The sequence below is a fragment of the Manis pentadactyla genome, chromosome 2, assembly GCF_030020395.1.
Source record: "Manis pentadactyla isolate mManPen7 chromosome 2, mManPen7.hap1, whole genome shotgun sequence".
NCBI lineage: Eukaryota > Metazoa > Chordata > Mammalia > Pholidota > Manidae > Manis > Manis pentadactyla.
In genome coordinates, this window is record NC_080020.1 from 155,010,069 (window position 1) to 155,024,320 (window position 14,252).

Consider the following 14,252-nt stretch of genomic DNA (forward strand, 5'->3'; position numbering starts at 1 on the left):
TGTTTTAGATGAGGTGACCAGGGAAGACGACTTCTCTCAGGTGACATTTGAACAGAGGATTAGATGAAGTGGGGGGTGAGATCCACAAAGACCTAGAAGTGTTCCAGGCAAAGGAGACAGTAATCAAAAGGTCCTTTTGATTTGACAAGCTCCCTCAGGGAGGTCTTCCTCACAAAATTCACTGAGGGGTCAGTGGCACCTCATGGGCAGGGACTTAAATGTGTGGGACAGATGATGAATGAAATTTACTCTTGCCCCCCTCTACCCAAGTTCCACATTTGTTCTTTTATCTGGAATATCCTGCCTACCCCCTTGCCTCCCTTTCTTTAAACATTCCCTTCTGTTTGTCTGCTTTGTTAGGTCTGGCTTGCTTGAGCCAGCCCCTGGCCTCAGCACACTGATGGCATGCACCAGCCGCATCACCCATGGGCACCGCAGGAGTCTGCACAGCAGGTTTGGGAGTGAGTGCAGGGAGACAACATAGGTGGGCTCATCAGGGATGAGCCTTCCAAATTTGAAACCACAACTCACCCAGGAGTATGGGCAAAAGCTAACTTCATGGTATGAAGCAATGTACTAGTACTTTGGGATCCAGCTTCTTTCTCCTTCAGCTCCCAGGGGAGAAAGCAGCAATTTGCCCGTTCTAGCTGGCCCCTCTGCTACCTGCAGGCAGAAGACCCTATGGTGTCCATTTTACAGGATTCCTAATGTGGCAGTTGAGCACATTTGCCCTCTATGCCTAGCAGCAGCTGGCACTCTCTAGCTCCAGTGACAAGAGCCTTGATTATATGCATTTTGTAAGTTCTGCTTCCTTTTTATTGCTAAACAGCCCCAGAATACTTGCCCCTTGAGTCACAGGTGAGAGCCAGCCACAGCTACTGCTATCTCTATGACAGGTACTCATAGAGACAGAACTCAAATACGTAAACTAGACTCACTGAGATTACACATTTCATTTTTTATTACCAATCAAAAATAAATTCCATATATTGTTTAGCAAATATTATCATTGTCTTGTGACAAGACACAAGAGTCATAACAGAACTCCCCGAGAGTCAAAACTCAAAACAATGCCAAAATAAATCACAAAAATATACAAATTAAAATCTTATGCAAAATAAATATGAGTTATTTGCTATGTTGGCTATGATTTGCCTACCCATTTGGAGGCCAAGGTCTTGCCAAGGTCTCCCTTACACGGGAAGACATGCAGGGCTGGGCCAGTTCCAGAGTATGGCTCAGCCCAGGAACCAGAGGTTGTGACAGGAAGTGGAAAATTGCACTGCTAGGAGAAGTCATCAGACCAGTAATATTTGGAAATAATTATGACCCTCTGCAAGAAGTGATTATAAATGGGGAACAATGGGACAGGGAAGAGGGACCATCTATTGGTAGTAACTGTGTGTGCCAAGAGGTAGCTATAGAAGTGTGTGCCCTACTCCTTTTCTTCACACACACTCACTTGTGCAGGCCAGTGCTGTATGCTCCACCTGGCACTCTGGCCTCTCAGGAACACACTTTGTAAGTTCCTGTGAGGACTCAGAAAGCAAGCTGCTCCCATAGAAAACTAAGGGTTTTCCTCCAGTAAGGACAAAGGTGTGGTCTTTTTCCCCATGGCTGAGAACTCATGGGTGTCACCTCCCTCTCTCCAGACTTTCAGGAATAAATTCTGTGACTGAGGAAGACTTTAAGCTGACCTGGGGCAAAAATACTTGGTGTAAAATACTTCCTGGTCCTGAGAGTTAGGATTCTCTAGGCAACTGAAGAGCAGAGCACCTGGGGTTACAATTCACTGGTGAGGAAAGGAGTAATACTCAGGCAGGAGGCCTGCAGTCTCCCTCACCTGACCTTGGGCCCCAGCAACTGTCTACCCAACAGAAGGGCGTACATGGACCTCGGCCCCAGACTCCCCAGCGGTGAGCTGGCCTATTCAGCCCCAGGAAAAGGCACCCAGGCAGGACTTCATGTTGGGTGGGGCTCTCAGGGTTCACTGCCACTAGCTTCAGTGAAGGCCCTGACAACAACTCCTAGGACCACATGGGTGGGGGTGGGCTGCCAGATGTGTGCCCTTTCAGGTGGGAGCCTCCAGTCCCGGGCTCTGCAAGTATGTTGTCAAGGTCAGGGACAGCTCAGCCACGGAGTCAAGAGCATGAAGAACCTGCTCAGGCTGTTTTCCATATGCCCACTTGTCCTCAATCCCCAAGAGGCACTGGGGTTTGGGGATCAGAAGCTGGGAGTCTGGAAAGTAGGGCTTCATGGACCACTGACTAAGACTTGACCTGCACAGTGGGGTGGGAAGGGAGATGGCATTAACTGTTAACAATGCAGGTGCACAGGACCAGGTTCCCTCTTGGAACCGAAAGGAGTATCCTAGATGAGTCGCCTCTAGCGCAGTGCTCTCCTACCTAGGGGAAATCTTTGGTAAAGGTGAGGACAGCGCCTGGGGAGCAGGGCTGAGCAATCTGGAAGGTGTGAGACCCTGCCGAACACTTTTAAGTTGGCCCCATTACAAGGGGAGTTGTCCAAAAGGACAGACAGGAGGCAAACCAACAGGAACAGGAGTGAGAGTCCGCAGCCTAGCCACAACTCACCGGCAGAGGTCAGTTCTAGGGCATTCCTGGATCCTGAGACTGAGGAAGTCGCTGAGCTCCTCCCCATAGCTGCGAGTGTCCCTGGTCAGTTACCCACAATCCCCCACCCTCAGCAATGGCAGGCCAGTCTCAGTGCACGTGTCCAGGCAGTTGTTCTCGGCAGTATTTGATTATTTGCTTCCTGGGAAGAACCGTCTTCCTCCCAAGGGAGAGCCCTCCTCCAGCGGGCCTCTGAGAGTCCATCTCTGAGGGAGGAGGAGGGAAGAGGGACTCCCTGAGTCAGGGATGTAAGCCAGAGGGCACGGCTGGGAGCAGATTATGGCTATTGCTTCCCAAGGTGAGAAACCCTACCCCTTTTAAAGTTTTTGTGGGAAAAAGAAAAAGTTGTTTTTAAAATAAAGTTCCTTAACCCTGTCTTCCAGTCCCCAAATGGTATTTAAAAAGAGGAGCAATGAGCCTAGTTTAGAAATTGTCTCAGTAAAAAACAGCCTTGCTCATTCATGGTGGCTGGCCTACCACCCTACCAGTCCAGGTCTGTGTGGCGCCACCATGGAGCTGTTCAGAGGTCCCCGTCAGAGGCCAGATCCACCACGGCCTGGGGGCCATCTGGCTGCTCAGTTAGACAGTTAGACAGGCTGTCGGTACCCCTTCTGGCCTAACAGGCTCCCTATCTTCACATGGGCCCACTGGGGAGGCCCCCGCGGGGCTGGCGGGGGATCCCAGGCCCTCCTGTCAGATGGCACTCTCGTGGGAGGCTTTATGCCGCAAAGAGTTGCACTCGTTCAGGAGAGTTGTGGTCTCATCCACCACGGGCAGCTCAGGCTTCTCCACCAGGTTCTCTGCGCAGATGGTGCACCCATCCAGGGGAAACTGAGAGCAGTTCTCCATGCGTGAGGCCAGCAGCCCATTCTGGTACTGCTGTCGGGTGATCTGCAGGAAAGGAGGCAGTTCACAGACAGCAGGGGCTGGAGGGCATGACCCTGCATGAGACCTGGGGCAATAGGGCTGGCCAGGATGGAGGCCAAGTCCAGACAGAGACATGAGCAGGTGGAATCTCCAGAAGACGGGAGAAACAGTGAGGAGCAAAAGTAAGGGAACATGGCTCCCATGCCAGGGCCTCCGTGCTGTGTGTGGTGGGTGAAGGGAGAAGTTGCTGATTCCTGAGGCAGAGGGACCCAAACCTCCCTAACAAGGAAGACCAGGAGGGTCGCTGGAAGCACTCACCTTAATGTACTGCAGGTCCATGAGTGCCCGGACGCTGAAGTCAGAGACATACTGGCCCAGGATGGAGCTGCCAAACTGATTGCCACTGCCTGCCAAGGGAGCTGAGCTCGAGATATCCGTGCGGTCTGGGTAACTGAGGGAGGCTGAGCGACTGAGCAGGGTGGGGTGGGACGGGGAGCGGTCTGTGGCGGGCGAGAAAGGGGCTGTCAGGCAGGAGCCCCAGGGCCCCTCACAGCCTCTCATCTAGCCCCGTCCCACAGATGCATAGAGAACAGTGCCCCCACCAGGAATAGGCAGAGTTCTTAAGGACAAACAGAAGCGATAACTGCAGGAGGTCTGGCCTCATGAAAGCAAATGAGTTAGTTTGTTTAGAAGTTGTGTGGTATTAAAAAGGCTACCCAAACAAAAACAAAAGACACAGTAAATTTATGGCTATGAAACCCATCACTTCCACAACTAATCTACCAAGGGCAACACAATGATTATTACCCTAGCCTGGCAGACAAGCTTATGGAAAAGTGTCATCTCAATTTAACAGCTTTTGTCAAGGACATAAACTGTATTCTCTTCAATTACATTAATCAAAGAATGCAGAGTTTGCACTCTTTCACTATGCATACACACACCCCTCAACAGGACACCCTTTTCACATCTTAAAATGTTCTTAAGAGGTCAAATGTATGTTTCTGCACATCGCATGTTCTGTGTGGAAGAGCCCTACCCACTTGTATGTGTGCGGGGGGGTTCCCAGCCAGTCTGGCAGGAAGTGTGGTAGCAGGTTCCTCTCTCAGGAACCTAGAGTCCCCAGAGCTACAGGCTTCCCACTCAGGACTGGCCTGAGGCCCCTCCCACCAGGCAAAGGGCCCGGTGGTGGTGGTGCCTCTTGTCGCCACTAGGGGCAGCACAGGCCTCCATGCAGTAGATCAGAACCGGGAAGGGGGACTGACTCCACTCAGAAGAGGAAGGAGCCAGCTACTTACTTGAACTGCACACGTTATTGTACTCCACTAGATCTTGTTTTTGAAAACACATAGAAACAATGAAATGTACCAAGAAGTTAACTGTGAACACATGCTGGCTTGTTTTAAACTGACAGGAAGTGAACTAAGCTAATTTGCTTAATTAACTAGTTAAGTTGCTAACTAAGTTAGCTATTTTAACAAAAGCCCAGCAGAGAGCAAACATACGGAATCTGAGGACTGGATGACCAGTACAGCTTTAAATAAGTGAGATTGAACTGAGGGACGCTCTGTTTCTGAGCCTCATTCATAAAACTAGGAAAATCTGACCTGTATATTCTACGATTGGCTAGGGTACAATCACTAGAGGATCGTGTACATGTATCATTTATTCTAACTTAAGTAACACCTCTTATTAAGTTCTAGAAAAAAGAAGTATTTGGTATATTACTTAATATTTCACATTAATTATTTGAATTGGTGGAATGCTTTTTTTAATGCTTAGTAATACTCCAGAAACAGGAACGGAATTTAAAACCAACACACATTAGTGACATGACCTATTAAAAGAGGTTCTTGAGAGAAATACAGCAAAATCTGAAGTTTGTTTCTGAATAATGAAATTACGATGCCTCTTAATTTTCTTAAGACTTTTTTCTGTTTTCTCAGGTTTTCTAAATAAGCTGTTAATTTTATGATTAAAACAAAGCAATAAGTGTAAAAAAAAAAAAGGAAGGTTTTGACTTGGTAATTCCATTTCTGAAAGAATATTCTAAAGACATAATCTTAAACAGAGAAAGACGTTTTCCATAATGAGGTTTCATCATGGTGTTATTTAGAATAGAGACTCCTCCCATGAACATGCATCAGGGGGGATTAACAAAGGCAGGCACGTCTGGTCAGTGGAACGCTGTGTGGCTCTAACTAGAAAGTTTAAAGTGTCTCTGTTCCCATATTAGGTACAAACACCAGAAATTTATGCAAACCTGTATGCATAAACTCCTGGCCACACAGATCCAAGGGCAAGTGCAGAGAGGAGGGGCGGGAGGCTGAGGGGTTGGCCAGTGAGGGCCAGGGTGGTCCACGCTGTTCTCTTCAACAGCTCCTGACTCAAAGGCCATTAACGGCAGCCTACATCCTTCCAGGCCAAAATTTGCTTCTATTTTAAAGGGATGAGTGACTTCTAGTCACCTCTTTACCTTTTTAAAAAATGTGATCAATAGAAAAGTCTCACTGGTACAGTCAAGAAGGAAAAAGCCCCAGCTGTTTGAATATAAAATGGGCAACGAGTGACTGAGGTGACAGGTGTTTAGGACTTTTGGGGCCTCAGGAGCTAAAGTTCCACACTGAGACTGGAGCCAAAAGCCACTAGTAATGCTCACCTCCCAGGGTTCACCAAGCCAGACAGTGCCTCGCCCACCCTCTGCTGCCTGGCTAAGCAATGGGAGGGAATCCCCTGAATGAGTCTGGTGGACACAGTTCCCCCCCAGTCCTGGAAAAGGGCTCCGGAGTGTGGCATACCAAAGACCTGAACCAACACAGAGCTATTGGCCTTTTCCTAAGTACTTTGACTGCAAATAAAAAATCCAGAAATAATAACTGAGCTCTAACTATTTTGTACCAACTCTGTCACTTACTGTTCCCAACAATTCTAAGAAATGGGCACAGATGTTTTACCCATTTCACATGAGGAGACCAAGACTTAGGGAGGGTACGTCAGCTCCTGGGAATCCTTCAGCTAATAACCGTGGAGATGGCATTCAAGCAGGGCAGTCTGACTGTGGCCACACGTCTAATTGCCCAGATGCTGCCTCCCTCTGGCAGACACCAAGCAATAATAGAATGAAAAACTATGAAAAGAGGAGAGAAGTTTTTTAGAGAAAGCTGATGAGATGACAAGTCTTCCCAAGGAGGTCTGAGTGGCCTTCATCAGGGAGTGCTGAATAGGTAGGCTCACTTGGCCTGGCTGGGAGCAACCCTCCACTCCCAGCTGCGCGTGCACGTTTGTGTGTGTGTCTGTGTGTGTGTGTCTGTGTGTCTTCTCAAGGACTGAAGGACTTTCAGAAAAGCCATTCAAAGGCCAGGACAATGACACCCAGTAACTGGGCCCTAGGCCGGGCAGAGCCAACACTAATCAGGCTGGCCCACAGGTGTGAACACGCAAGGTGGGGAGCCTCAGGGCCTGTTGGGAGAAGTTAATACAGCTGTGGTATGTGGGCTCAGGCGACAGGTGGCAGTACAAACTTCTCCAGCCATGCCAGTTACCTGCGAGCCAGGAGAGCAAGGAGTTCCGCTTGCCAGGCGGACACCTGACCTGGGCTGAAGGCACTAGAGCAAAAGAGGAAAAGGTCAGTGATGGGTGGGGTCAGAAGGCAGGACACGGGAGCTACTGGAATGGGATGGAGAAGCAGAACTCGACCCTGCTGGAGCCAGGTTCCCCTGGGCAGAGAGGGGACATAATGGGAAAGGACAGGCTCTGCTGGGCAGGGTGCTCAGGCAGACCAGTGAGCCCTGCTTAGAGGGTCAGGAGCTGGCGGAGGTCGCCCAGAGCTCCCACAGTGAATCTAGGGCCCCCAGATGTCATCTCCGCTCCCTGCCAGCCACTCCAAGAGAGAATTGAGGCCTCCAGGTCAAGGGACAGAGCCCAAGACCCTGACCTGGGTCTCTGAGGCACCACTGCAGTGAAGAGTGTCTGCAGGAAATGTCCCGTGACTGTGTGCCCTTGTGAACAAGATGTCCCCAAGGCAGACTGCAAGAGGTGGTCTTGGAAGGGGCAGAGAAGTCTTCCCCAGGCCTGAGGCATCTGGGCAGGGGCCACTGATGCAGAACCCAGCTCTGGAGCCCTGTCTCCCTGCTCCCTCCCTCCAGCAGCCTGCTTATGCTGGCTCATGCTGCAGAGGGGTGGGGCGTGTCACACCAGCAAATGGATGGGTGCCCTGGCCCCACTCTGTGTCAAAGGACAGCAACAGGCACAGCCCAGAGACCTCCCAGGAGCTGTAGCACACCTCATCGTGTGCCTGTGTCCTGGCACCAAAGCAGACTTTCACTCTCCAGCACACAGCAACCTGGGGCCCCTCTTGAGGCTTGGAGGGGTCACACAGCTAGCAAGGAGCCAAGCCAGGTGACACTTGGGCCTTGCCTGCAGGGGCCCATTCCAGCCACAAGGTTCCTCTTGCAAAGGAAGCCTGGGCCATGTAGGACTAGAGATGCACAGGGCATTGGGGCAGCCAGAGTGGCCCTTTCCCAGACTTTCCACAACCTCTCCTGGAGGATGTACAGTCCCTCTTCACCCTCAAGTCCCTTTACTCCATAAGAACTGACAAAGCAGCCATTAAGCCCCAAAAAGCCAAACCCACTGCAATCTTCCCAGCAAACACCTTGGCCTGGCTCCCAACCATGGACCCCCTCACCCACCACCCCTCAGCTCCCCTGTCCCAGTCTTCACAAGCAAGATCTCCCTCCACCTGCCTTTTTCTCTCACCCTTCTTCCCACTATTATGGACAATAAGGGCCACTGTGGCCCACTTGCCTGGCTGCCCCATTCTGCTATCATATTTCCCCTGCTCACAGGCCACTAACAGCTGCCTGCTTCCTATCACGACCCAACACCATTGGCTTTCTGGGGCTCCCAGATGTGTCCTTCCTCACCCACAGTCTTTCTCACCTCCAACAGGCTGGTCTCACATCTCAGAACACACGCTCAGCTCCCCCAAGGCCTGTACTCAGAATCTCGTTCCATCTCTTCCCCTCTGCCCTCTGAATCCTGTCCAAAGGGGCAAGTCTCTCTGCTCTCCCAGGCTGCCCCTCTAGGCCCTGGCAGCCCTGGCCCTTGCTGCTAAGCCACCTAGGGCATGGGCCACCTAGACTGCCCAGCTTCTGAGCTGATGGTCAATGTGTCCTCCTCCAGGTGTGCTGGAGGGCAGCACAGATATAGCCTGGCAACTCACCAGTGGGGGACGAGGACAGGGCCATGGTCCCGTAGTAGGAAAAGGCGCCCGTCTCAAACTTCATGTTCTCCTTCCCAGCCTCCACCTCCACCTTCCCCTGAAAGGATGCAGGGTCAGGGTTACACACAGGGTAACAAGGGAAAAAAAGGATGAGGCAAGTAGGAGAAATGAGGGGTGAATAGGACTGTGCCACACGAGGAGAGCTGGTTCAGAGCACAGAAGAGCTCAAGGGCCCAACCAAGGAGTTCAAGGTGGCCTCTCAGGAAGACGATGGGCAGCGGGAGAACACAGGCTCCAGCGCAGGCCACTCACCTGCAGGATGAGGATGAAGTAGTCAGCAGGTTTATTTCGGGTGTACAGGTAATGGCGGCTGTAGTACTTGTTATGCTCATCAAACTTGAGTTCCTGAATGACGTCTGGGTACTTGAGCAGCCGAAGCAGTATTTTTTCTGATATCACGGAGGAGCTAAACTGGGGAACCTCTGTAGGAGGAGAGGGGGACTTTACACGGGCCCAGGCCAGGCGGCACCTAGAACATGGTCACTGCTGTCACTGCCCAGGCCCTGCCCTTCCTTGGCCCCAGACTGGTTAGACGCGAATCTGCCTGCTTGGGCTTGAACAACGGCTCCTGCACTAATAGTGCATGACTTTGGGCAAATTACTTAACCTGTCCCAGTTTCCTCATCTGTAAAATGGGAGTTAAAACTTCACAGGGTGGTTGTGAGGTCAAATGCGACAGTAGAGACAAAGCACTTAGACACTCTTGGCTTATGGGAAGTACTTGATAAATATTACTATTATTATCATTATCATCAACAGCCTGGCAGGAAAAATAAAGGAGAAGGAATTACCACATCTTTAGGAAGTGAGGGGTGGAAGGAAGTTAAGATACAGGGGTGGGGGGGACATGGAGGGCATAGGAAGGCATTTTCCTAATCAATTACCCAGCCCCCAAGGGAGCTTTGAATCAGGGGTAAGAAGAAAGAAATGTCACTGATCTAGAGGTCAAGTCCTGTGGGACCCAGCACACGCAGGCAAGAGGAGGCGGAGAGACAGGGCCGGATCCAGACTCCCCCAAGGGGCCAGGTGGGGCCAGGGCTGGGGGCGGCACCTGGGCGGCATGGTCCGGGGGACGGGCCTCCTCCCTCCTCCTGCACAGGTCTTGGTGGGCCCAAGGGAGTCTCTGTGCCCACCTCAGGTACTTCTGTGGTTATTTTCAAAACTACCTTAGATGCTTCCTAGAAGTTGGCAATAGCAACCCATTAACATGGAGAACAAACCACAGGGAGCCCAAGGATACAGAGACACAGGGATGGAGGGGGCCACCTTGCCCAGTTCCAGGGCAGCCTTTTTTTCCCCCACCTGTCATCTGCTGCAACCCTTGTCCCTCGGGAATACAGCAGAGTCCCAGTCCCATTATTTCTCCCTGTGTGTCTGTGTTCCATGATCCCCGAGGGCCCTTCCCTGCTCTTACCTGTGGCCAGGAAGCGATGAGCAGCCAAAAGTAGCTGAGGTGAGATTTTCACCTTGAGTTCATTGTCAGCATCCTTGAAGGCTGAGAAGTCGCGTTTGTTCTTCGCAGATACCCGTTTCCGGCTTCGGTTGTCAGCTGCAAGAAACAGAATCTGGAACTGAGAACCCATCCCCCCGGCCTCAGGAACAGACTGGATCCCGCCCACTGGCTCCCACTCCATGGTGCCTTCTTCACCACAGAAGCAGCAGAGTCTGGGCCAGGCTGGCTCCTCTCACGGCTCCAATTGGCACTCCCCACTTGCCCTGTAGCAAGAGGAACCCAGTAGGGTCAGGCCTCCCACATCCCTGCACAGTGACCTTTCCTCCTGGAGATGTCAGATGTCAGGTCGGAGCAGAAAAGGGGCCTAGTCCCGGGAGATGGTGAAACTCACTGTACATATCGGACTCATCAAGGATCTCCGACTTGATGATCTCCTCAATGACATCCTCCAGGGTGACCAGGCCAAGCACCTCATAGAAGGGGTCACCTTCACCCTCGTTGTTCACCTTCTGCACGATGGCCAGGTGGGACTTCCCTGGGGAGACAATGCAATGAGTCAGAGCAAAGGGACCAGTCATGAGACTCCTCTACCAAAACGTTAACACATTTGGGGTCATGAGTCATTGGGGTGGGGTCATGGTCGTTTCTTTTCCCTTTTCTGTATTTCCTGAAATTTCTACTGCAAACAGATATCGCTTTAATGAAAAAGAAAAACAGAAGTATTTTTTAATTTAAAAGGCATTTAATTAAGGACCATTTGTTCAAATAGAATAAAATGGAAAGGTCCTGACAGGCTGTCCCTGGACTCCCAGGGTGGGGAAAGATCCACATGACAACCAATGGACAGAGTAGTCATCGGTCAGAGACGCGTGTGCCAGCTTGACATGGGGCCTCAAGGGCCATTCACATTCCTCTACCCAGCTCTCAGTTGGCAAAACTCCCTGCAAGTAAGCAGGGGCCTAGATACTGCCCAAGGCAAAGGCACTCAGTTCCCAAAGCCATTAACAAATTAGCCCAGGCTGTAATTAGGCCAAGCAGGTGCTAGAATTAGAGAAGGGCCACACCTTCCACCTAAAGCCAGAGAAAGTTAGGAAGCAGGGGGTGGGAGGGGGAACCCTCCACAGAAGCTCTGTGGGGTGTAGGGCCTGCCAGGTCCCGTGCTTGTGTCAATCACCAGTATACAACAACAGGGAGACAGCCAAGAAGGGCTTGACCCTCACCCCGAGCTCAAGGGTCTGTGTGACCCACAGGTGGGACATAGGTGTGGAGCAGCCTGAAGGAAAAAGCCCCAGGAGAGCTGGGAAGGTCACCTCAAGGTCTGCTGCACAGCTTCCCCCTCACAGTCCAACCTGAGGGCCTCACTCTAAGGACTTGGTGTAGAGGAGCCTTCCAGGTCTCTCAGGCCCTGGGAACGCCCAACCCAGAGTGCCCTCTTCAGGGCTTAAGGGTGCTGAGGGAGAACAGAGAGATACCATGTCTCGGGACTGGAAGATTAACAAACAGATAAATAAATAATACCAGAGTACACCACATGTGATGAACAGGGAGAATTGTTTTGTGAAACTTTTCCACATACATGCCACTCACTATGATGTACTTATTTCCAGCTATGAGTTGTGGCCAAAAAAATTTTCTATTTTGCTAGAATGACCCATGGCTAGACTTGATTAAAAACTTCTCAGTGTCTTCTCAGCATGAGTCAAGAGGAGCAATACATCTGCCAAGGTACTCTAGCAGACAGTGGTCAGTCTGGGCCAGGACCATGGGGTCCATTCCCCTGGCCTCTTTGCCTGCTGGAGGCTGCCCACCCAGGGGTGCTCTCTAGAGAGAGGAACGATGCTCTGAGCACCCTGGGCAGCCAGCTAACCTATATCATCAGACAGTGTAGGGGAAATGAAAGTTCTGTGGCCAGGGTCCTCACCTGATACCCACTGTATATGCGCAATGAGGTAATTCTTAGCCCACTGCACAGGTTCATGCTTGCATAACCGTTGGCAATAAGCCATTACTGTCGGTATTGCTATAAAGTTCTGCCTGGTACTAAGGACCAAGGGAAACAGGAGAGCAGATTCTAGATAAGAGAGCAAGACAGCAGGAGAGAGGAGAGCAGAGGCTGGGGCCCAGGCTAAGCCAGGGGTAGAGATGGGATTCTAGGGATTCTAGTGCTTGACTACCACCGTGAGAATAAAGCTTGGTATGAGCCCCCTTTCACCCCCCAGCATTCCTTTGTCATTATTTGGTCTCACCAAATCCACAGTGAACTTCTCCAGGGCTGAAACTCTCAGGAGAGACAGATGGGAACCAGAATTAAAGCAAGACAGCTTTTACCACCTTACAGACATGATGCCCTGATTTGGGTGTTGGGAGAGACAAACAGGCCCTCACAGGCCCTCTGGTTGTAGGCAGGTAAATGGGCACAGCACTGCAGGAGGCCAGTGTGGTGGCATGGCTCAAACCTGAGGGTCCCTAACTTAGCTTCCTCAGAAGTCCCACCTGTAGGAAGTTATCCTATGGATATATCATCACAAAGCAGAAAGACACAAGAGCAAAGGATTCATCAGAACATGGTTTCAGACAACCTCAAACCAGAAACGACCTAAATCAATAGTGCAGCAGGAATACTGAATGGGGCTGCTCTGGGGTAAAGGTGGCAGGGCTAGGCTGACAATGTGGAATGAAACCCCAGCGGGGCTATTAGTGGAAGAGCAAGAAATGGGATTGAATGTGTGGTGCCATCTGCCTGCAAAGAGACAGCAGGGGCAGGGTGGGGTTAGACTGCCCTGGAAATGTCTGGAAGAGACAACAGAGGTCATTTTCAGAGGCTAGCTGGAGTTCGCAGGATGGACCCAATTGTCCCTAGCGCTATACCCTTCTTTTATATATATACATATATTTTGGTATCATTAATGTACAATTACATGAACAACATTATGGTTACTAGACTCCCCCAATTATCAAGTCCCCGCCACATATCTCATTACACTCACTGTCCATCAGCGTAGTAAGATGCTATAGAATCACTACTTGTCTTCTCTGTGCTATACTGCCTTCCCTGTGACCCCTCTACATTATGTGTGCTAATCATAATGCTGCTTTTCCCCCTTATCCCTCCCTTTTGACCCATCCTCTCCAGTCCCTTTCCCCTGTTAGTCCATTCTTGGGGTCTATGAGTCTGCTGCTGTTTTATTCCTTCAGTTTTTTGCTGTGTTCTTATACTCCACAGATGAGTGAAATCATTTGATACTTGTCTTTCTCTGCCTGGCTTATTTCACTGAGCATAATACCCTCTAGCTCCATCCATGTTGTTGCAAATGATAGAATCTGTTTTCTTCTTATGGCTGAATATTCCATTGTGTATATGTACCACATCTTTGTCCATTCATCTACTGATGGACACTTAGGTTGATTCCATTTCTTGGCTATTGTAAATAGTGCTGCCATAAACATAGGGGTGCATCTGTCTTTTTCAAACTGGGCTCCTGCATTCTTAGGGTAAATTCCTAGGAGTGGAATTCCTGGGTCAAATGGTATTTCTATTTTGAGTTTTTTGAGGAACCTCCATATTGCTTTCCACAATGGCTGAACTAATTTACATTCCCACCAGCAGTATAGGAGGGTTCCCCTTTCTCCACATCCTCGCCAACATTTGTTGTTTGTCTTTTGGACGGTGGCCATCCTAACTGGTGTAAAGTGATATCTCATTTTGGCTTTAATTTGCATTTCTCTGATGATTAGCAATGTGGAACATCTTTTCATGTGCCTGTTGGCCATCTGAATTTCTTCTTTGAAAAAGTGTCTGTTAAGATCCTCTGCCCATTTTTTTATTGAATTACTTGCTTTTTGTTTGTTGAGGTGCATGAGCTCCTTATATATATTTGGGATATCAACCTCTTATCAGGTATGTCATTTATGAATATATTCTCCCATACTGTAGGATGTCTTTTTGTTCTACTCATGATGTCCTTTGCTGTACAGAAGCTTTTTAGTTTCATGTAGTACCACTTATTCACTTTTGCTT

At 50.1% G+C, this 14,252-nt stretch overlaps 1 protein-coding gene across 5 annotated transcripts in view; it reads right to left on the minus strand.

The window, feature by feature from the left end:
• Nucleotides 1-938: 938 nt before the first annotated feature.
• CNNM4 (cyclin and CBS domain divalent metal cation transport mediator 4) overlaps nt 939-14,252 on the minus strand; it is a 40,420-nt gene continuing 27,106 nt past the window's right edge. Inside the window, exons 2-8 of one of the 5 annotated variants that reach the window (XM_036888759.2) lie at nt 10,626-10,769; nt 10,196-10,330; nt 9,034-9,203; nt 8,722-8,818; nt 7,040-7,102; nt 3,816-3,997; nt 2,052-2,279 (exon numbers count right to left, since the gene is read on the minus strand). In XM_036888759.2, the coding sequence (XP_036744654.2) occupies nt 2,268-2,279; nt 3,816-3,997; nt 7,040-7,102; nt 8,722-8,818; nt 9,034-9,203; nt 10,196-10,330; nt 10,626-10,769 (803 nt within the window). In that variant the 3' untranslated portion in view covers nt 2,052-2,267. Of the gene's footprint in view, nt 3,522-3,815; nt 3,998-7,039; nt 7,103-8,721; nt 8,819-9,033; nt 9,204-10,195; nt 10,331-10,625; nt 10,770-14,252 lie in introns of all 5 variants that reach the window. The other 4 variants (XM_036888735.2, XM_036888741.2, XM_036888751.2 and 1 more) reach the window with 4 other exon arrangements.